General features: G+C 32.8%; 1 protein-coding gene across 3 annotated transcripts in view; it reads right to left on the reverse strand.

Moving 5' to 3' along the window:
• Nucleotides 1-22,861, reverse strand: part of LOC118189478 (hemocytin-like) — a 728,690-nt gene that overhangs the window by 500,092 nt on the left and 205,737 nt on the right. For all 3 annotated transcript variants that reach the window (XM_085820839.1, XM_085820840.1, XM_085820838.1), the window contains exons 18-21: nt 20,178-20,286; nt 18,348-18,684; nt 8,449-8,500; nt 6,746-6,950 (exon numbers count right to left, since the gene is read on the reverse strand). In XM_085820839.1, coding sequence (XP_085676965.1) covers nt 6,746-6,950; nt 8,449-8,500; nt 18,348-18,684; nt 20,178-20,286 — 703 coding nt within the window. The remainder of the gene's footprint in view (nt 1-6,745; nt 6,951-8,448; nt 8,501-18,347; nt 18,685-20,177; nt 20,287-22,861) is intronic.

Below are 22,861 nucleotides of genomic sequence, written 5' to 3' on the forward strand. Positions count from 1 at the left end.
TGTTCGTGTCTGGATAGGACGGGGCCAGCGGTTCCAATCAGCCTTTGTTTTACAAAGGTCTTCTTTAGTCATCTTCGGTACATCTTTAACAGCTCAATGATATGTTAATACCATTCTGCGGCCGGTTGCATTACCCTTCACGTCACGTCATCCTGGGAGTATTTTCCAACAAGAAAATGCCAGGCCCTATACCGCTCTCATATCTCTGGACTGTATCCGAGCGGTTTATACTCTTCCTTGTCCAGCAAGTTCACCAATCGAACATGTCTGGAACATAGTAGGCCGCCAGATTCGGGCACCACAAAATATCGCAGATTTAGAGGGACAACTGATGAAATCCTGGCAGAATGTGTCACAGGATGACATTAAGAACTTCTACCACTCCTTGGCTCGACGAGTTTAAGCATGCATTGAATAAACTGTAAACTGCATTCTTCCCTTACGTGCAGCACAGTATTCCTATCATACTATACCTAGCAAGCAAAATATTTTAATAGAGTTATTTATTGACTCTATGTACGTTTTATGAAAAAGATACTAACTCGTTTAGGTGCCGCGTAGACTCTTATTTCACCATGTTGTATTTTAAGCAAATTTGTTTCAAACCTGTCTAGTATTTTTTATACGCAACAGAGTAGATATGTTTCTCTAATTATTAGTACTTCTTTAAATTAAGTATTATAATGTAACATTTATGTTATTACTTAAGTGTTCAATGTATTAAGTTTAGTAATATATACTCTATCATTTACGGAAAAAAATTGCAACGCTCTACCTAATATTGTAACTTATCTGTTGGTAAACATCGACTGAAAATTGCGAATATTCCATTGCAGTTTAAAACTGTAAGTATAAACAGAACAAAAATATACATCTGATGTGATTTTATGTGTAAATAAGACAACTGTAATTTCTATTTATATTTATTAGTAATCCTTTCAAAAAATCAATAGTGCCTAATACCGATAAACTAGCATTAAGTCTGTGCAGCTTAACAGCTTTAGGATCGTATGCCTCTTCGTCGGTGAAAGGAAATGAAAAGGATTAATTAATAGTATTTAAAACCCCATTGTTAAGACAGGATCAATCTAGTCTTAAATGATATTTTTGCTTAATTTAGCATGTTTATTTACTTATTTAATTTTTACTATTACTCTGTTTTTGCAAGGAAGAATTTTAGTTCAGTACAATTGTTTACACAACAGCTCAAATGGTTATGTTCCGGTGTACCACTTTAAAACAGTTTTATAAATTTATACCTACGCTTTCTTATAGATCGCCTTCATGATAATTATGTTAGTATTTGTGTACGATCAAAAAGCTGTTTTAAGTATTCGACAACCTAAACTGCTTTTTAAATGCAATAATGAATAAGTGAAAGTTAACAATATCTGTTCAGGTAAAAATAAATATCTTCTGATTTAAATCAACAAAATACCTCTGAAATATTTTTCAGGTATCAATCTGCATATCATATACAGAGGCCGAAAGAGATGAGACAATATAGAAAGCATACATGGTTGCTCCCTTTTACATTTATGTAAAATAAAAATTTCTTGTTAAGAATATGATATCTTAACTTAAATGTTCTTCACAGTAAAGGTATGAGAAATTTGTTACCTTAATATATCAAATGTGTTCAGTTGCTGCAGCATACCAAACTTAAAACAGATTTTTACCTCATGGTTTGTAATTTAAAAAAGGTGCTACTGTTACGTGCTTGATTAAGAAGCGAAAAAGATGTAATCAATGCAAGCTATTCTTTTTGGCCCCCCGTGGTCGTCGTCTGCGTCGTTGGTGGACCGACGATCATTTTGTAAAAATTTGATTATGCATTAGACCAGTAGAATGTATCCAGAAATAAAGAGAGTCAGACATTTGAATAGATCACAAACCCCTAGTTTAGTAGTTTTTAATTTTCTTGAAGAATCTCAAAAGCGAAAATATGCATTGTTTCTTTTAAAATAAATGGATGCTTTTAAAACATTAAATAAAAATTTTTCAATAAAAAAAGGCGCTAAAATAAGTAGGAGAATTAAAAATAAAATTAATTGTAGTGTTTATATACTCATTGCTTTAATAGTGCGTTAAAATAAATTTAAATGCTATAGTTTCTGGAAAACATATTTTTGAAAAATAACTGGTTCTTCTAATATGAGGTTTGTGAAGCTATATGGATTTAATATAAAACTAAACGTTGTAGTGTCATTAGGTTATTTTGAAGCAGGAGACATAACAAATGCGCAGTGCCGTCACCGGGACTCGATTCTGAACCTCTCGATTACGTGCCTAGTGTGCTACCGTTACACCACGAAGACATGCAGAACGGAGGAAGAAAATACCTCATAAAGTTAATAATGTTTCCTACAGTTTGAGCGAAACGATTGCACTTTGAAGTGATTAATGTGAAACATAAAGAATTCATTAATTAGCAGTAATGAAGATTTATTGGCATCATTTCCGGAAAATAAACTGAAGCATTTTATAAATGGAAGCACAAAGAGGTCCCTAATAATCTGTTCTGCTCTAGAACATCATCGAATAGTCAATATAATATTTCAAAATGTTAGAAAATAGATTCAAGCTGTAATCTATTAACATCTGCTACGTAAAGATAGTTTATTGTGCTTTTGAGAAAAAATTTGCAGGGTTTATTAGATTTTCCTGCAGGACAAGATATGAGTTCTTATGAAACAGCACACGGCAACTGTTTCTCATAAATAAACAGAAGACATGAAATGACCGCTCATAAACAAAGAGCAAGCCATGGAGTGGCTACTGTTTCATTTGACGTCAGCTAAAAGGGAAATAAGGGGAAATTTAAAACGAATTTACGCAAACATTAATAATTCAGCACAATGCTCTATTATAACTGATTGTATAGAAATAAATGAATCAAATATTTTATTTTACGAGTTTTTATTTAAATTTCGAAATACAGTGCGTAGAAGATTAAGTATACCTACAAAAAAGTTTTATAAATATGGTGCCAATAAGGTTATATTAGTATCTTCAAAGAAGGTGAACTATTCATAAGGTTTTAAAAATTTGTTTAAATACTGTCATAAAGCTATTTGTAAGTTTTAGAATTAAAACTAAAGATAGAAGTTTTATAGAAAAGTGCCGCTTCTCAATCTTAGTTCATTTTCATTTGTTTCTGTAAATAACCGGTAAATGTATTATTATCAGACATACCTTTCTGTGTAATTTCATTCTGTTAGTTAATTTTAAGAAACTCTAAATTTTAATTATTTTGAAATGTGATGCATCAAAACAACCTTCGGGCACCAAACCATCTTAAAGAAGACATTTCGAATTCGGTGTGCAGCATAACTTCTAACAGGTTACAATGCGGATGATCATCATGGAAGATGTTCTAAGAACATGCAAACAGTCTGGCCGAATCTTTGCTTCTAAACTCACTCATAAATCAGACGTCTGTATATGAATGGCAAGAATGCTGTACGATCATAGTAAGTTAGGTTAATTCCCTTTTAAATAGTTGACAAATTCTTTATTCTTCAACGGTTGTTGCAAAATAACAATGACCGCATTTCTAATACATAACCCACCCCCAGTCCAAGAAATAGACCGTCGTTTTATTTAATTCTGAAATTTGAATAAAATACTGAGCCGTATGACAATTTAACAATTTTCTCTTTTATGCCATTATTTATACAATGACTTTAAATCCTGGAGGAAACAGTCTAGCGCTGTTTTTGGGATTTCATAACATTTAACACTAATGTAAAAATTATCTCTAGTGATAAGAAATTAAAGGAGTTATAACGTCTATAATTTCAAATTTAAGGGGAAAAACGAAACGAAAAGTAATACGATGCCTATTTAGCTTGTTAAATAACGAATATAAATTAAATATTTTGCGTATTTTCAAGGCTCGTTACATGTAATTAAAGAAGGAAGAAAATTGGCTATCCCTACATAATTTAAATGAAATTCTCGGACCACTTCTTTGTAACAAAATCAATAAACAATATGGTTTGTTTTAATTTTAATAAATGGTTTGTTTTTCCTTTGCTTAAAGAAAAATTAATATGTATTAATTTATTTTTGTTTGTATCAAATACATATATAAAACAAAAATTTATTCCATAATTACGCAAACATTAAAATGACACATAAATTTTCTCTTCCACTGGAAATTTATTTTAACAGTCATTCCTAAAACTAAATAGAGAATATCTTCTTAAAAATTTTGAATGAGATTGTTGATAAAAGTCATTAGTGTCTTCTCAACATCGTTTCGTTTTTTATTGTTCGCGTGAAGACCTTAGATATCGTTAAGCTTAAATACCGTCATTAGTGATTGAGACTGCAAGTCATTTTTCTTAGTTAAGTTCGTTTCAAGGAAATTATGCTAAGAATTTAAAGAATATATGAATATGCTTTTACCTTTGTTATGTTGATTCTTGTAATTAAAATACCATTGATATATAAAAATGAAATGATATAAGTTACCTGTGAAAATAATTTATTTTGAAAAATAACGCGTAATTACTGAAAAAACACATGCAGTTTTCCATCAAAACCTCTGGCGAAAATTTAATATTTAAAAAACGCCTGACAGTCTCTAGATTCTTTTTTTGAGAAATAATGATGTTCGGCTATTATAATAAGTGTTTTTATTATTTGAAATGATATATTATATATTGTTAAACTTCAAACGATGGAATATATCCGATTTTTCGTGAAATTAACTAATTAGCGCATGGTAGAAAGGATTATATCAGTAAAATTAAGGAGAAAAACCTAATTTAGAAAAGATTTTAAATAAACTCTAACCATTTGATGTTTTCCTTTTGAGAAAAGAAAAATTCTCCCGCCCCCCCCGTTAAGAAGAGGGATTTATATTAATTCGCACTTGAAATTTGAGTTATATTTAAACCAGTCTGAAATTTGTTTAACCCTAATACAGATTTACCACTGTTCCATAACAACTTACTTTTATTTATTTGAATATTTTTAAATTCGACGAAGAGTCATTATTTTACTTCAGATACCTGCCACTCTTAGCTTCAGGCTCAAAAACGAAGAAATTAATTCAGGAAAATAAATGGGCTATTCTTACAACAATGAAATTTGCAATTTACATTTAGAAATAGTCTAAATTTAAAAGAAAACCAGAATCCCTAGGAGTTATAAATTATTTCCAGAATTAAAGAAAGTTTTCAAACTCTTTTTTAGTTTATTTTAATGTTCTAATATAGAAATTTTTATATCACAAGAATAATACTGTTCTTTTCAATAATCAGAAATATACGGCATCGAAAACATGATATAAACGCATGTAAAACACTGCAGGTTCTAATGCTCTTACTCATGCTTGATGAACCAAATGTCAAAGATATTTACGCGATTTATATGGTTATGTATTGGCAACATTCACACGACTGCATTTTACTCATTCATTTGGTATACCAAAAAACGACATCAAAGGTCAAGAATACAGACACCGTTGTACCCAAAGCATCTCAAAGGTTTTGACAGGGAGTTATATTTTGAATTGTGTTTCCTAGATTTAATTCAAAATGTTATTTCAGAAGAAGGAAAACTTTGGTTCAAGCTAAGAAGTTATTTTAGATCTTATGTTATTGTTTATAAAATTTTCAGACCTAAATTAATGGTCTGATTAAAAATACTTTGCATAATCTGAATCAATATTTATACAGGTTGAGACAAAAAATTATTTTCTAAAAGCAGAATATAAGATAAGGATAAAAACATACAATATTCGAAATGTATTTTCACTACTTCTGGTTTTCTGTGTAAACCATTCTCTTTCCTGACGTTTTTAATTTGCTTTATTCTCGTACAATAATACCTTATAAATAGACAAAATGTGGCATTTTTGCAATCATCTAATAGAGTCTAAATTCTTTTTAGACATACGGTGAAATATAGATAAGTCTATAATAACAAGTGAGCTTTGATAAGGTTATAAAAGACACTTTTAGTTTATACTAAGAAGAACACAAAAAACTCTTGGTGCTTATAAGCTCAGCCATCACGTATGGAAAGATAAATTTAAATAACAGTCAAAAGTAAAGTTAAATTTAAGTGATGTAGTAGCCGAACGCGGCACAGATCAATTTAAATCTTAGTTGGCTCAGCTTACCCAAGTGGAGATGCAGTTTCTGGCTATTACACAACAAGGTAGAAGACTACAAATCTTATCTTAAATATCAACCTAATAAAGTGGCCTCGAGATGTAGAACATACTCTGTCTCCCAATCTAAAAAAAATACACTTATGGGCACTAAAGAACTAACTTGAATTCTGTCGGAAAAACGGAAGAGAGAAGTGACAGCAAAAATCTAAAACGTAAAATATCTGGTTAATTAACATAAAGATGTAGAAACATTAGATTATTTCGAATGAGAAAAGCTGAAAAATGAGCATTGCCTTCGCCTGGACTCGAACCACGGACTTCTCGAATTCGCATCGAGCGTGCTGACCAGTACACCATGAAGGCATGCTACAAAGGCGGGAGAAATACCTTATAAAGGAACCTTTGCAAATATAGCAGCAAAATGCATGTTAATCGACATTTATTTTATAGGTAAACCTGCCGGATATTTTCAGATTAATAGTTGCATTTTTCAGAATCAAAAATGACACCAATGGTTTCTACAACACCTTCTAATCTCCATCATTTCTGAAAATCTTCTTCTCATAAATTAAACAATGGTTTAAAACCTTTAAAATAAGAGAGAAGCAACAGTACCTGTTCTGAAGATGCTTAATTAAAACAACACGAGTACAACGAGATCCTTCATTACAGTTTGTCTTCAAGCCGATGATAAGGTCATCGCCATAGCTGGTAGCCATCACATACCAGCAGGAAGAAGGATATGTGAAAAGACCACCGTCGAATGACCTATAATGGAAGAAGCCCCAGCTGGAACAAATTCCCTTGTAATTGGTTACTCCTAGTGAAAGAAATCATTCAAAAATAAGTATTCACTTTAGTTTAAAGTATAAAAAAGAATTTTTTTTACTTTTCCTTAGTAATTAAAAAATATGCCTAAATAAATCTAAAATACTGTTGCGTGCGTACGGGTTCGTAACAGATTGAATGCACAAGTCCGATAATAGATTAATAAAATTTATCCTTATCAAAAGTAATATAACTCTGACACAGAACTCAGACCTCTGAAATTTTTCTCAGAGATATTCGTACAAGTGTTCACAATATCACGCAGTATAATCAGTAGTTGTACTTCAAACTACTAAAAACGTTAAACACAATGCAATGCAAAGCGCATCTAAAGAGAACGCTAACTATGATATCTCAGTTCACACGGAACTAACAACTCGCAAGAACAATAACCAAGCAACTGAGAACAGCCTTAAATAGTTTTCAACCGGTCGCCAGATATTTCTTGTACCTTCTGCTTTTCGAAATTACTGGAAAGCAGTGGGAGGTTGTAATTACGGTTACAGCTAACATAGTGGTTAATTAGATTTATTCAGTTTCAATACAAATTACCGAGATACCCATTTGTTCGAAGTTAAATTCACTTGCTCCTGTATTCTTACGTTTCCGGCATAGCTTTCTCTTAAAAATTTGTCTCGCGCTACTTTATACAAAAAAATACAATTCTAATTATTATTTTACTAAAATTACCTATCTAAATACAAAATTCGTAACATTATGGTAGTTATTTTGTATATTTTGTATGGACTATAAGATGTGTCCTGGATACTGGCAAACTCTGTTTATTGAAGATATAAAGAAATACATCTAATAAATTTCGAATTCCCTTCTGCAGCCCTTCTGCAGCTACAAAACGCTTTTAGCGATGTTTATGTTGTTGGTACGCCTTTACGACCTCTTGAACAAAATGTTGCTGAGGGTCCGCTTAACGGTCTCTTGCTGATTCTAGATATACGCTAATTATACAGTACTCTAAAATAAGATAGATCATTTTAAGAAAGCAGTTTCAAGGCTGCTGTAAGTTAAATTCCAACAGTTCTTTAAGCTCCTGGTGTGCAAAAATACTAGTTAACTAATCATCCATTACAATTAAATGAGTTTAAAACACACTTTTATTTGAAAAATCCATTAAATATTTAATAATGTATTTGCTGAAACTTACATAATCTTTCCACGTTCCCAAAAGAAAAAGCATTTAAAACTATCAAAAGTCGTAGCATCATGAAATATGTAGTTGCTCGTTGTTTTGAAGATTAATAATGTTATCGTGAACAAAAAATATACAGTAAAATAATAGTGTATAATTTCTTAACTGCTGCAAGATTAAAGTTTATCTTTGCAATTTTTTACGATGTGGAATTTTTGTTTTTTAACTTTTAAAAGCAGAGTATTTTATTAACCAGAGCTTTTGCTGTACGAAAAAGTTGAAGCATACAATAATTGGAAGATTAATAATATATTAAAAGTAAAATGATAAAAAGTATATTTACCTTCCATTTTTGAAAACATTTCCATATCACTTTTATCATTTGTCTCTAGTTCCTGAAATGCAACAAAATCTTATTTTACATAATAATAATATTTTAAACAAAGTTAATATAACGGTTTGCGTATCAGGGACTTGACTGTTGCATACCCGATTCCAAGTACGAAGAGTTTTGCGACTGTGAAAAACAAAGACTCTACTAATTCGGCTGAAGTGGAGAGCTGTATGAAATCGAATACGAAACAAAGTTACGAGACGTTTTACAGTAAACTGAAATATTGCTTTCGTGTCTGGATAGCAAAAAAACATTTATGCATTCAAACATTCATGAGCAGTGCTTCAATTACGTGGAGTGTATGTATATATCTCCCACTGCATTTGCATTGTAGTATTAAATAGTGTTACAAAAGTAACAATGGAACTTATTTGATAAGAAAAGATTAATTATTATCCCTTTATTTTTTATCGAAAAATTTCGTTTCTATACGTCCAAGGATGTGGAACAGGTTAATGATTTATGGCGTCGTACTCCATAAAATTGTGGACTAATTTTGTAAAGTGAATTTTTTAATTTCCTGTTTCTATTAAACGACATGATAAATTATTTTTCAACGCTTAGTTCTTTAACAATTTGAGTTTTGAATAAAAGCTTATTTTATAATTTTTAAAAAAATGTTGTTTTGTTGCACAGTTTTGCTCGAGAGCGAGTCAGCTTGCCGACGGAAAAGATGAACAGCCGATACGATTCGAGAACTACAGAACATCGATCCATAAGGTGAAAAGGTGTAGTTGTGGAGTCCGATTCGACAGAAAGGACTGTCTTCTAAACTACCTTCTCAACAGGACAGCCCTGAACAGGCTGAACAACGTCTTAGTTGAGAAAAATGAAGAAAATAGTCGCGTATAAAAACAATTGTAATGATAGACGATTTAATATTTCTTTAGTTTCGTTTTTCCATTAACAAGCACTTACGTAATTACAGATAGAGCAACAAAATAAGCACGCCTGTTCTAGAAGAACTTTACATTTTTAAGATATTGCGATAAGAAAACAATGATAACTATCCAGCTAGATAGGGAACCAGAGAGTGTTCAAGATGAAATTCCTTTTCAGACTGATTAAGTTTGAACTTAGGATTGTCACGACTGATGAATAATAAATTTCGGTTCATGAATTTGAAATAATTTTTCTCTGAAGCATTACGCAAGCATCTGCGTCATTTGCGTTATGTAAGAAATATTTGACAGAGATTTATTTTGAAATGCAAAGTTTAGAGAGGTTTGTTATAATCAGTTCCTATTTTGGGACAGAAATATTTTAATTTCTAAGTTTTAGTTTTGAATCTGCGAAGTCTTGAGAGGTTTATTATAATCGGTTACTATTTTTAGGACAGAAATATTTTAATTTCTCAGTTTAGGTTGGAAAGTATAGATTTAAAATAGAATTTATGGACTATTGCTAATTAAAATTAAAATTTTTATTTACACATATATTACATTACATATTTATTTATTTATTGCTAAGATTATGTTAGATTTTTGGACACATTTTTCTGGAAAACACCTATCACGTTAAAAAATACTATATTAGAAGCTTTTGTTACGAACTGATAAAATTATAAATTTGGCAATTAAAGAATTTTGGATTTAAACAACCCTTAAATTCCCGTCTTTTTCTTTGGAGAATGTTCACTAAAATCGCAATATTTTGATAATTTTTAAATATCAGTTTTGCATACTATAGAACATTACTTGTAAGATCTTTCTTCGCAGTACGCCCACAAAAAAATTTAATTTCTGGTGGTTTTTGCAAAAAAATGTCACAGCAAAGCTCTCCCAGTCATTACATTATGTGATATTTAATTTACATTTTTTGATTAGTCCTTAAATGAGTCCAACGTTGAAACTTTCAAAATACGTTTTATCACGCAGACATTATGAAACGTGCGATATTCACGCTGTGCAACAATATAGAAAATGTTTTAAAGTCTACTTAAAAAAGCTTAAAGTCAAAAGAATATTTGAATTATTTAGTTGCACAGAAATTCTTTTTAAATTATCATCTTACACTATTATATCTTTATGGAAACAGCCAGTTGAAGATCACAGATAAATTCAAAGCTCTTAAGTTTAGCTTATTTGAATATCGCAATGCGCACGTCGGCTATCTGAGTAAACATATGCCTTCGTGGAGAACTTTCTAAGGGAAACTGCCTCTTTTTTTTAACAAAGACCATAGTCATCTTAAATTTATGGAAGGGAAAGTCTTAAAGTGATCTAGTCATGAAAGGGTGTGGGGGAAGAAATTTCACACAGTTTTAGAATCACTCTAGTTAGTTATTTAAATATGGCAAAATATACGAGGAATATCTTTCTAATACTAGGGATAGCCTTTGTGGAGGATCATCTAGAGGAAACTGCTGCGTATTTAGGTTGCAAATGAAGAAACCACAAAAACCAATTATGCAGCCTGTTCGTTCACCTTAGTTTATACACCGGAAGAACCATTAATATTCAGCAACCAGTCAGCTACTGGGTGGAGCCACAAATTGTGGAATGAAATTTTATGTGAAATATATTTATTTAAAATCTGAGTTTTTGTTATCCTTTAAATATGAGTAACATTTCATACGACACCTTTAGTTTTTAAGAAAATGTTTGCTTTTTTGTAAGTACTTATTTCGCAGTTAATGCCTTTTTCATTATATACATCGTACATACATTTCTCATTGAGCTTTTCAGAGGACTACGGAAGAAGTAACTGAATAAACTTCGAAGTTATTACCTTCGGAATCGATGTCTTCTGTATTTTTTACCTTTAGCTTATTTTTGTTAAAAGTACATTCTATTTGCAGTTCATTTTCTTTCAGAGTTAACAGTTTATTAAATTAGTGTGGTGTTTACGATTTATAAGCTTCTAAAATAGTAATGATCACTTTAGAACAATTCTTATCATATCTTTAACTTTTATTTCTAACACTAATAAATAATGCAACGTTCTACGTCTAACACTAAAAGGAAAATTGCATTTACCATTAATGCTTCCGAAATGTATGTTTAAGATAAAAGCAAAAGTTGAAAAGGAGTTAACAGTAACTTCAGGTTACCTGCAGGTCTTTAAATACAATATCTATAAAGATTACAGTTTAAATGGGAATAAATTCAAATTTTTGATGTCCTCAGAAATAATATATCACGATACCTTTAAAAATATTTAAAAGGATTAGCTTGTAATGTGAGCTAAATGCATATATTAAATTCTTTAAAATATCGAAAGCGAAAAATATAAATGCTTCACTGTTAAAAATAATCATATAGGATTCGACAGCATATATATTGAAAATTCCTCGAATTTATCCTAACACCAGTTTAGCAGATGTGGGAAGGTTAAATTTAAATATTATTATCCTACTTCAGAAAAATGAGATTTAACTGTTCGGTTGTAAAACATACATTTATCTAAACAGGTTTTCAGTAATTGTCTAAATGAAAAGTCTAAAGAAATTAAGTTTTATTCCAATGTTATTAAATTATGAAGCACTATTCTTGATTATGCAAATAAGTTTAACAAAAAAAGAAATGTTTCATTTTTATGCAAATAAACTTATCTATTTAGTTTTCATTTGCAATTAATGCTCCCCAAAATATGTCTAACTATGCTATAATGAAGAAGTAATATGGTAAATAACAAAATCTAGTAGCTTATAACACGAAATAAAAAATTTTGGAGACTGACATAAATTTAAAAAAAAATCATTTAAAGATATACTATAGTTAGTATTTCTGATTGCCAGTAATAACAGCTATAAAACCATATAGTGCGCCTTTATTTCTATGGAATATAAGTGAATAAGAAATTAAATAAATATATAACATAAACATATGCATTTTGTGAAATATTTCTGTTTAAGAATATTGAATAAATATAATTCCTATCTGAATCACCATTGATCTATTTATTTCCTGAATATTTCAAAATGCATTCCATTCACTTATTTTCATTTGTCTCGGATTTAAACAAATAGGAAAAACGTTCTACAAACATTGTGGTTATGAAAACTGGAAGTTACTGTGTCGTAGAATATTAAAAGGTCACTTATAAAATTCTACCATTCATTTGTTGAATGAGAGAAATAACTGTAGTTTTAAATAAACGTCTTCTAGACATGTTTTTTTGATTTACTGAAGCTGCTTTGGAAAGTAAGGTAGTTAGCGATTTGAGTCCCGATTTCATCCAAGGCATTGATGTCTTGTAACATATGGACACTATGCAACACATGGATATAGAACTAAAAGTTTTTTAAGACGTTGCTGGTAAGAAAGAAAGATGCGAGACATTCGAATTCCAGATTCCAATTCCTTGATCAAAAGTGGGATGGAGTTTAGATACGTAACCTAAGTGTAGTATGCCCATATCAGCTTATGGAACCAAATTCAAATTTTGAGTGACTGAATAGAGCAAATTATATGACACCTTTCCTTGGGGTTAACGCTTAAATAGTATGTTTCCTTAAAATAGGCACTTGAATTCCGTTGCGTCACCTTTCCTTCTATGAACTCATACCACCTAACTCATACCACCATCCTCAGAGCTTAATTTCTAAAATTAGAACTCACGGAGCCGTATAGAAGCGCGTCAGGAAAGAGGAATAAAAGTAATAAATAAAATAGCTGATAAAATAATTAATAATTCTAATTTAAGCTATGTAAAATACAAAGTATAAATAAACATTTAATAAATTATTAAATTAGTGATAAATAGTTAAATAATAAAATAAAATAACGGGCTCAATATTTGAGCCTACAGCTCGAATTATAATTTCACTCACAGAGAAGAGAATAACACTTCTTACTGCGATCCAGTGGGGATATAATGTCTAGCTCTCAAATAAAAAATGAAAGGAAAGTTTTCTCTCGAATCCTAAGGGTTCATCTGTAGGCTAAGAATAACTATAGGGTTTTCAACAAGTAAAGATTTTCTTTCCATGTATTCGGTTGCATCGTTCCAAAATGTCTGCAAATCATCTTTTTGGTGAGAAGTCACTAGTGCTGCAAGTGGAAGACGGCGGTGATCACTTCTAGTATTTTCGGGAACAAAAAAAGTACCCGCTGCTATAACGTAATCCTTCTTCCTGGGTTATGAGGATCATGGGGGTGGAAGAAGGCTTTTCTTTCCTTAAAAGTCTCATCCTCTGTCAAAAGGTTTCAGACGGCTGTTAAACAAGCATGCATTCAGAAGTTAGAATCTGTTTTTAAGGCTTACATATTACTAAGTAGACTTTTAGAGATCAAAGTAATTTACTACTGAAATTATAGCTCTGTTGCATAAAAAAAAATGCCTGAGTACTTTTCTTTAGGGTTTCAGTGCGCTCGACTAGAATTACGATTTATCTTAGAAACTGAGAAATACCTGAGCCGGACTCCAACGCAATTTATGTTCTGGTCATCCCTACGCAGACTTACATTCCTCAACCTAATATGAAACTATAGTTAAGTCAGCCTTCTTCATGCGCTATTCACAATAAACAGAAATGGTGTGGAGGAAATAAATGAGGCCATTTGGACTAAGTATTGCAGTAGTCTTTCTCACCATTACAAGACTAATCAGGTGAAGGAAGATAAACTTTGAAATTCCTATTTTAACGTGACATACTATGAAGGCCTTAGTGAAAATTTCCTAAGGGAAATTGTTTTTTCGATACGTGCTGCGCCATGAGGGACTGCACGAAAATGAGGGATGCCCCGTAGATAAATAATCTTTAAGGGAAACTGGCTCGTATCCACGTTACACAGGGCATCAATTTGAAAATGCCTATGCTTCGCTGAGACTCGAACTCTAGACCTACATCAGTCCTCCAGACCAGTGTTCAACATCTTTATCGCTCGGCCACAGTTGGGTTTTTTAAGAGAAACTAACTCGTATTTATGACGCGTATAGAAAAAAGCGCAATGAAACACTCACACACTTGACACATTCGTTAAAACCAGATGAATATTTTTAATGCAAGGTATTATCACTAGATCATTAGGCGAGATATTTGTAGAGACGAACTATGAAGTTTACATGCAATAGATTTGAGTAATGCTTAAGTACAACCAAATCATTACGAAGAGGCATACGGAAATTACATTGTTTTTTCAGGTACATCTGAAATCGTAGAGATTTTTCGGGGGTACAGCTTTGCTAATGTTTAGTGTTCATAAAATATTACCCATGTTTTCAACAGGATGAGATCTAACTGGATTTCAACAGGATGAGTGCAGGGTAATACAATCGAATAGTATTTAATTTTAAAGCTATTTAATCACTCAGCAGGATTGAATTTGGCAAGCACTGACGTAAATTAGGAGAAATTAGGGCACAAACGTTCTCTGAAAATATTATTTTGGTATGCACGTCTTTAGGACCCCATTTATACATCTCTGCATAACTAAAGAACCTTAGCTTTAAATATGCAAACCAGTATACTTTATCTGGGTTTCTTTCTTGAGAGCTATAAAAGGTCATGAGAAATGAACCCTTAGTGGATGTTCGATGAAATATTATTATTACTTTTTAAAATTTTTTTTCACTCATAAAATTTACTGAGGATGTAGCCTATCCAAGTGAGAAATGCATTCAAAGTTATTAGTCATGATATCTTTAAGAACACACACATGAGTACCTAGGGCTGGTGTAAATACTGGAAGAAGGAAGGCAAGGTACAGCATCTCTAATGAGAATACAGAAATGCTAGAAAAAATATGAGTGTATAGAATTACGTTTTGACGGAGATGTGTTAACATCTAAAACTTTCTGATCACGATCCACAGCCGACAAAATTCAAGCAATAAATATAAGGGAAGTTTTATTTCGATTGTTGATGGTTGATCTGTAAGCTGAGAGTACACACAAGTTTCTGTGCAAGTAAATATTCTCGTCCCCTGCTATTTGGTTGCGTAGTTTAGAAACATCTGCAAGTTATCTAAGTTGCTGGTATAGAGACTTGTAGCTCTATAACTTGTTTATCGCAATTCTACGCAGAAGAAAAGCTATCTTAAGCAAGCTTTGCCAGAAGAGAAAGAAAAGAAGACAGATAGATCACCTGCATGTAGGTTATTTTCTTGTTTCTATAAACAATCAGTAATTATGCTTAGTTTTCTACCTCAGTTGCTATGATATGAGATGTGAGTTTCTTTGCAGTTTGATTTGACTTTATTTGATGAATAAAGACATAAATGATCTTTTGGGTTGCAACCCTTAGACAATAGTGATCTTTCAGGCATTTAAGATTTCTAGTGCAAAGAATTTGTCTCTGTATCCTTGAAATGATACGTTACTGACTCCTAGTCTTCTGAACAGCGTCTTTTCTCTGTTTAATTTCTATCTTCGTTTCTGTAGGTAAATGATGTCAGAACTGGAAAAAGCCTAACCTTGAGTGTCTACTGATATTGATTATGCCTTTGAGATATATCTATCAGTATCTAGACATAGATTTACTTAAAGCAATATTAGAGCCGTATTATTTTTCTTCATTCATTATTTATTTGTTTTAGTAAGCAGTAAATGAACTAAACAATTGTAAAATAAACGGAATAATGAAAAATTTCCTATCAGCTTATTATACCACATAGGATTTTAAAAATATATGTTTAAAATATATGTTTGAATATACGTAACATGAAATGTGTTGTATTTAACATTTTACATAATTTATGCCACATAAATTTTAGTTAATAATGAACGTCGGTCAACACCAGTTAACCGCTGGTAATTATGAACTCCCCCGTCAATCGTCAATCGAATTAACTTTATGTTTACGGATCGTAAAGTATATCCTTATTGCGCCTCATTCGCGCTGTCTTATTTACATTTTCTTGATTATTGATATATGCGAATGTACATGTGCGCACCATAACTCAAAGCGTGAGAAAAAAGTAAAAAAGAAAAAGACTAATTTCGTTGCATAAAGTTATAACGTGCTCACGCCTGGTAGTATGTGAACAACGAAGCACCGAAAAGATACTTCATAACAGGCTTGAACCTGACAAAAGAATAGAGATTATAGATTTCTATTTGTAACACCATAGAAAGGTATGGTGATGGCTATAAATCAGATCAATGAACGAATTTAATATTATTTTTCAGACTTGGTGAATCCATGACAGGTTACGTTAGATTAGGTTAGGTTATTTAATTACGGCAAAGCCTCGAGGGCTATCTGCCTAAGGGGAGGGATGCCTTCGTGGAGGACTTTCTAAGGGAAACTGGCTCGTATACACGTTACACATGGGGAAAACCACGAAAACACCCATGCAACCAGCCCGTTCGCCGGATTTGAACCTCGGACCGAACTACCAGTGTTCAGCGACTTTACCGATCGACCCGATGTGGGCAAATCCATGACAGAAAGTCATGACATGTTAAGGCATGTTTTTGGGTACGAGGTCATACATTTAAAGTGCATTTATGAATGGTTTAAATATTTTCAGGATAGTAGAAATTACAGTGAAAACGATGCTTGTAGTGGCAAGTCTTCAACTTCTCTTAGTGATGAAAACATTGAGAAACTGAAGAAGATGTTGGCCAGAAAGAGGATCAACAAAAGAATCATGTACAAGGATATTAAGAAACATTCCTGAAGTGGTTCCGTTGTGTAGGTCTGGAATACTCCCAGACGGCATCTTAAGTCCCCCGTCAAGATAATACCAGCAACTCTTGGTCGTGAAACGGCTTATGACCTATAGAAGCGTCGCAGCCCTCGATCATTCTCTGTATTCACCATGTTCAATATGTTGCTCTAGCAAACTTCTTTCTGTGTCTGTACCTGGAAGAGCCCTTGAATAATATTTAAAAATTCGAGACAATCAAAGCCATGCGACGAGAATTCGCCTTGTGATACAGAAACAGGTCTTAGTTCTCACGACTTGTACAACTTAAGAGTCATCAAGGTTTGTCGAATAATATGTTTTGTTTTCACCGGGATTCGAATTTCGGATCTTCTGATTGTTAGTCGAACGTGCTTTCAATTTCATCACAAAAGCACGTTATAAAAAGAAAGAAAATATCTTGCACAAGTGCTATCAAAAGTTCACTGCGAATGACGGACATTTTCTCGAAGGGATGTAAAATGTTTTTCCTGATTCAAGTCACGAACTTATGAACACGCTCATCGAACTTTAATGTGAGGTCTTCAGCCCAATTTTTCAGTTATCTACTTTCAGTCAACTTTTAGCACTTTTCAGTTAGATACAATAAGCTGATCATTTTATTTATTAATGATCTTAGACACATTTTCTAAAATTAGGATTGGATTATTCAATTACGGCAAAACACACGAGGGCTCTCTGCCTAAAGGAAGGGATGCCTTCGTGGAGGACTTTATAAGGGAACCTGGCTCGTGTTCACGTTACACATGGGGAAAACCACGAAAACGCACATGCAGCCAGTCCGTTCGCGGGATTCGAACCTCGGACCGAACTAACAGTGTTCAGCGTCTTTACCTCTCGGCCGCTGGTGGCTTCTCTAAAATTAGAAACGTATAGGTATAGTCATGCTTCAAAACAGCACAATTTTACAGAAAATAAATTGTAATGAATTTATAAGCACAATGTATCGTGATCAACAACAATTTATTTCATTTTTTAACAAAATATTAGAAAAATATTTGGCGATAATAATTTCTGTAAAATAAAATTAATATGTATTGCAATAAATCAAATTTAGTTCGGTGCATCTGTAACGAAACCTATTCGAAAGAGAGTGGTTGCTCGAAGATTTGAGGAATTTTCTCAGGTATATTTTGACATAATTAAATAATGAATCGGTGAGTATAGTATTCAGCTGCATAAATATAACAAGTATTATTTTAATATTAATACTAAATTTTAAAAAAATGTATAATAAAACTTTAAAAATCTTACGTGTTGGTTGATTATCTCCTGGGCATCTTCATTACCAAGGCGAAACTTTTCATCTAGGTCCCCATTCTCAACCTTGTTAAGATCTACATCCATTTCTTCCAGTCCTTGCTCCTGTCTGGTTCGAGGACGCTGTTGCAAACGTTCGTTTTCTGAATGTATTTCCTGTTGCTGTCCATTGTCATCAAAGTCGTAGGCAACTCTGTTTTGACCAATATTTCTTTCTGGTATTTTCACTGGTCTTTGACCACCGTAATCGAAGTTGAAGTCATCGTCTTCAATTTGTTGCTGACCACCAAAATCATCATAATCCATTTGCTCTTGACCACCAAAATACCCTCTATATGAGAATGACGAGAAATTCTTATTAAATATATAATCAAATCTATAAAAGATGTCTGATTCTCCAGGTATTTAAAGAAAAGGAGAAGAAGTATTTATCAAATCTTGTACAAGATGTATTTTTATGTATGGCTTAACTTAAAATACATCTGTTTGGTCAGAAAATTTAAACGATATTATTAGCGTTGAAAGTGTTTTATTTGCAAATTCTATTAAATAACATATTTCATCGCGGATTCCTCCCTTTTTCTTGAGTAATTTTATCGTCCGAAAATCAAGAGGTGAAAATTATGCAAATACTTTAAATTCCGAAGTTCCTGGTTAGACTTCAAAAAAAGAAAAGTACTCATGGAAAGACTACAAGAAACTATCACAATGTTATTCTTTTAATAAAAATCCACATTCCAATAAGAATACATAGTAATAGTAACATTACATTATCTAATAAGATATCTTGATTTCTACTTCCATGTAATTTGAATTTCGCACATTCTTACAGTTGTCTCTGCTACTTCTTAGACTCCATACCTTCCATAAATAGTTAGAGAAGGTGAATGTGCAACTGACACGGCAAAATGGGAGACTGAATGCCAGTTCGTGTTTGTTTCGCTGTGATGGTTCGGTTCTTGTATTAAGCTAGCATAAAGTTCACAGTTAGAAGGGAAAGGTTCGGAGTGACTTTTAAATGTAGTTTGCGAAAGATTGTCTTTGTTAGTTAAAAAAAGACAATCACTGCGTTGACGAATCTATTTTAAAATTTAGAGGAGATCGTTCTCTGAAAGCTGTAAAGATTGTCAAAATTACGGGAATATTTAAACAAAATTAAGAACCTGGCACTAATAAATTATGAGAATATGTACTCCAGGAAATAGGGTATATACATTTTACTTTCGAAACTTATATTGAAAAACAATTCTGCATATTGGCGAACTGATATATACCTTTCTTCTCTCACCTTTCTATCCTAACTTATTAGGAAGAATTTAATTTTTTAATGTTACTAATTTTGAAATATTATCATAGCTACTTTGAAAAAGACCATTAACATGGCAAAGGCTCCACACTCACTGCACTTCACTTGACCTACTGGGAACTTGTTTTTCCCAGTCGTACACACCGTCGTGCGCTGCATACGACATGCAATAGCTAAGTAGTCCTGAATACGCATATCATCATCATGCTTTTCAACAATCTCTTTTTTCCCCCTATAGTGATTCCTCGACATTCATATTCATATTCATACTACATATTCGGGGATCGACTCCTTGATCATCTTTAAAATTCACGCGATCAGTAACGATACCGCTGGGAAATCCCAGTTAAGATAAATAAAGGAAGACCGAATATCTACATTTGCTATAAGAGATATCAAATAAAAGTAATAAGCGGTTTTCCTTGAAGATATGGATATGTACAGAACAAATTTAATCTCAGCCACAACATAGGAATATAATAAGAAAAAAACTATTATTAAAGAACATCTCACCGTACCCATGATCTACTCGATTGCGGGCATTTTGTGAAGATAAACCACTTTCAAAATTATTCTCCCCGTGGTGACTATCATATCGTGATGACATTCTTGTAGTCTGTGACGGATCTAAAAAAAATTAACATATTGGACAAATGTATTTATAATATGTTATATTTATATTAAAAATCATGCGAAATTAAACAGAATAAGTACACGAATTTTATCGTGCTAAGTGTGCAAGATTGCGTCTGTTGTTGGCATGAGCCTTGAGCACCCTATAGGTGACAGTACGACTTTTGCTCAATTCCGCCCGAATTCTAAATTACAGCGCCCAGAGAATCGGTCCCACGGTCTCTCACGTCTCTTTACCTACCACCAACGTACTCGAAAGGATATTTGACTCGCCTTACATTTTGAGTGCCTCCATGCCGGACAAACACTATACATTAGGTAACATCCATACTTTCTCCGGGATTCGAATTCGGGCCCAGCGACATTCAGCCTTACTAAACAGTATCGTCTAGGCGGCCAACAAGTACTTAAACCGGGCATGACAATTTTGTGGCTCTTAAATATCCTCTACGACTCTCGGTTCATAACGAGAAAGCAGCAAAAATATGCAATGATATCATGTTAATAAAAAAAGGAATTTTACCGAATATCGAGGTAGTATATAACTTTGGCATTCTAAAAACGATTCTTGAATTGGTCCCTTTGCGAACATATTTTGTTCCCGTCAAAGAACTGATCGGAAATCGATACTCACTTCGCAATCGTGCATTATATTAAAAGTTCATCATCATAATTCACTTATTTATAAAATTACAATGATATTTTTACGCTCAGCATTTAACGTGCCTTCCAGCTCATTAGTGAGTCTTCGAGCAACATCAGTGCACTCCTACCACATCCAAGTCCAAAATATCTGGGCAGCCCACTACAGTATTCGTAATGAATCCACGATCCACATATATCGAGTGCTATTCAGGTAGTTCGGTTCATGGCAGCGAATACTGTTAGTGTGGTTCAGTTACTTAGTTGGTAGGTAAACGAGGTTCTGAACAGTTTTCATTTACGTATTACGTCTCCGTCGAGATTCAGGTGGTAAAAAATGAAAAATAGCGTATTTCAAGAGAAAAGGGAACTGCAGTATCCTCTTGTTTAAGTGAAACGTAAAACTGTAGGCTTAGTGTGCAAATCAACCATAAATGTACTTAAGTTAAATAAAAAGAAACGCTACTAACAGCAACTACAAAAATGAATATGGTCAATGTAAGGGATTAATGAGGAAAGATTAATTCAATGAACTGAAGGCAGAGCGGAAACGGTAATACAGTGTCCGTATTAATTTAGATGAGGAGAGAGTCACCGGGATCCACTCAAGCTATACTCAAGGTATATTTTTGTTGAAGATGACAGCACTCAGAATCTTTCGTAGATTATGGTTTTATAGAAAACCGCTGAAATAGTTTATTTTGGATGTGTAACTATTTCACATACCGGATAAGGTCCCGCAATGCGATCGCTGAAAAAGTCACTGAATTGGCGTCTGTTGTTTGACATTCAATGAAACCAAAAACTTGTTATTTTATTTCATAATCTATTGCATGCGATGGCAGTATAGATATCAATGGCGTATCTCAATTAACTGTATTTCTTCGAGCTTGTGATGCAGAATTCCATGTACTTGAGGACCTACGAATCATTATACCGTTACATGAATCTGCGACTGAACAGGATACATTCAGAGCTATGTGCGAACGTTTGGAAAACTATGATTTGATTTTATCTGGTTGCTCTATGTTGCCGGCATGATACTGGTTCCGTCACGTCCAGTGACTGAATATTGGTTGTGTACCAATAGATTTTATTTAGTAATCAACATACAAAATGTTCTGAAACTAAAAACTAGTAATAATAAACTTCACTGCGAAGTTCCAAAGAAGTTCAAAGGAGCTTTTTTTCTACAAAACGCATACTGAGAATATGCAGTATTCGAATACGGAATTCAAAGAAAGTCTCTATCATATCTACCGATCTCCCTGTTTTCTTCACCTATTAAGATTGATGTCAAGAATGTGCCATCCCATTTACAAATGGAATTAACAGAAATTCTGTACGATTCAAATCTAAAGCAATAATTAAATGAAGTGAGAATTCTTAAACAAAACAAATACTTCCTTGCTTTGTTCTCCGAAAGTCGCAGATCTGCAAAAAATGTTTCCATGTTCGATAGTATATCTCAGTGTGAACACTCTTTCTTAATTATGAAAAGGAACAAGTTCCCAGCTAGATCCAGGTTAATAAATATTGATCTGACTTCGGCTCTGAAAATCAGTAATATAAGTTCAGTAATCAGTGTTTTCAGGCATCCGAAAGCTGATTTAGGGAAAACGACGTGAGGTATCGGGAAAGAAAGGATAGGTATTATTCATCTACTACTCAGATTTCCTTACGCTTCTTTTAGTTTTTAAAGCTCTACTATCTTGGGTATTTTTTTAAATATTTACTCACTTTTTAAATGCATAATTAGGTATGCTAATGTTCTTTGTTTCTTGTAGCCCATCTTATTGGTTACAGCCGAAAACATCGCGGCAAAAACATCGCAGATGAAAACATCGCGGAGAAAACAAAGCAAGGCAAAAACGTCGTGTTACAAAACATCGTGGGAGAAAACATCGAGAAGAGAAAACATCGCAGT

The sequence above is a fragment of the Stegodyphus dumicola genome, chromosome 7 (genome assembly GCF_044657685.1).
Source record: "Stegodyphus dumicola isolate Sdum_Otavi_A_Nest chromosome 7, ASM4465768v1".
NCBI lineage: Eukaryota > Metazoa > Arthropoda > Arachnida > Araneae > Eresidae > Stegodyphus > Stegodyphus dumicola.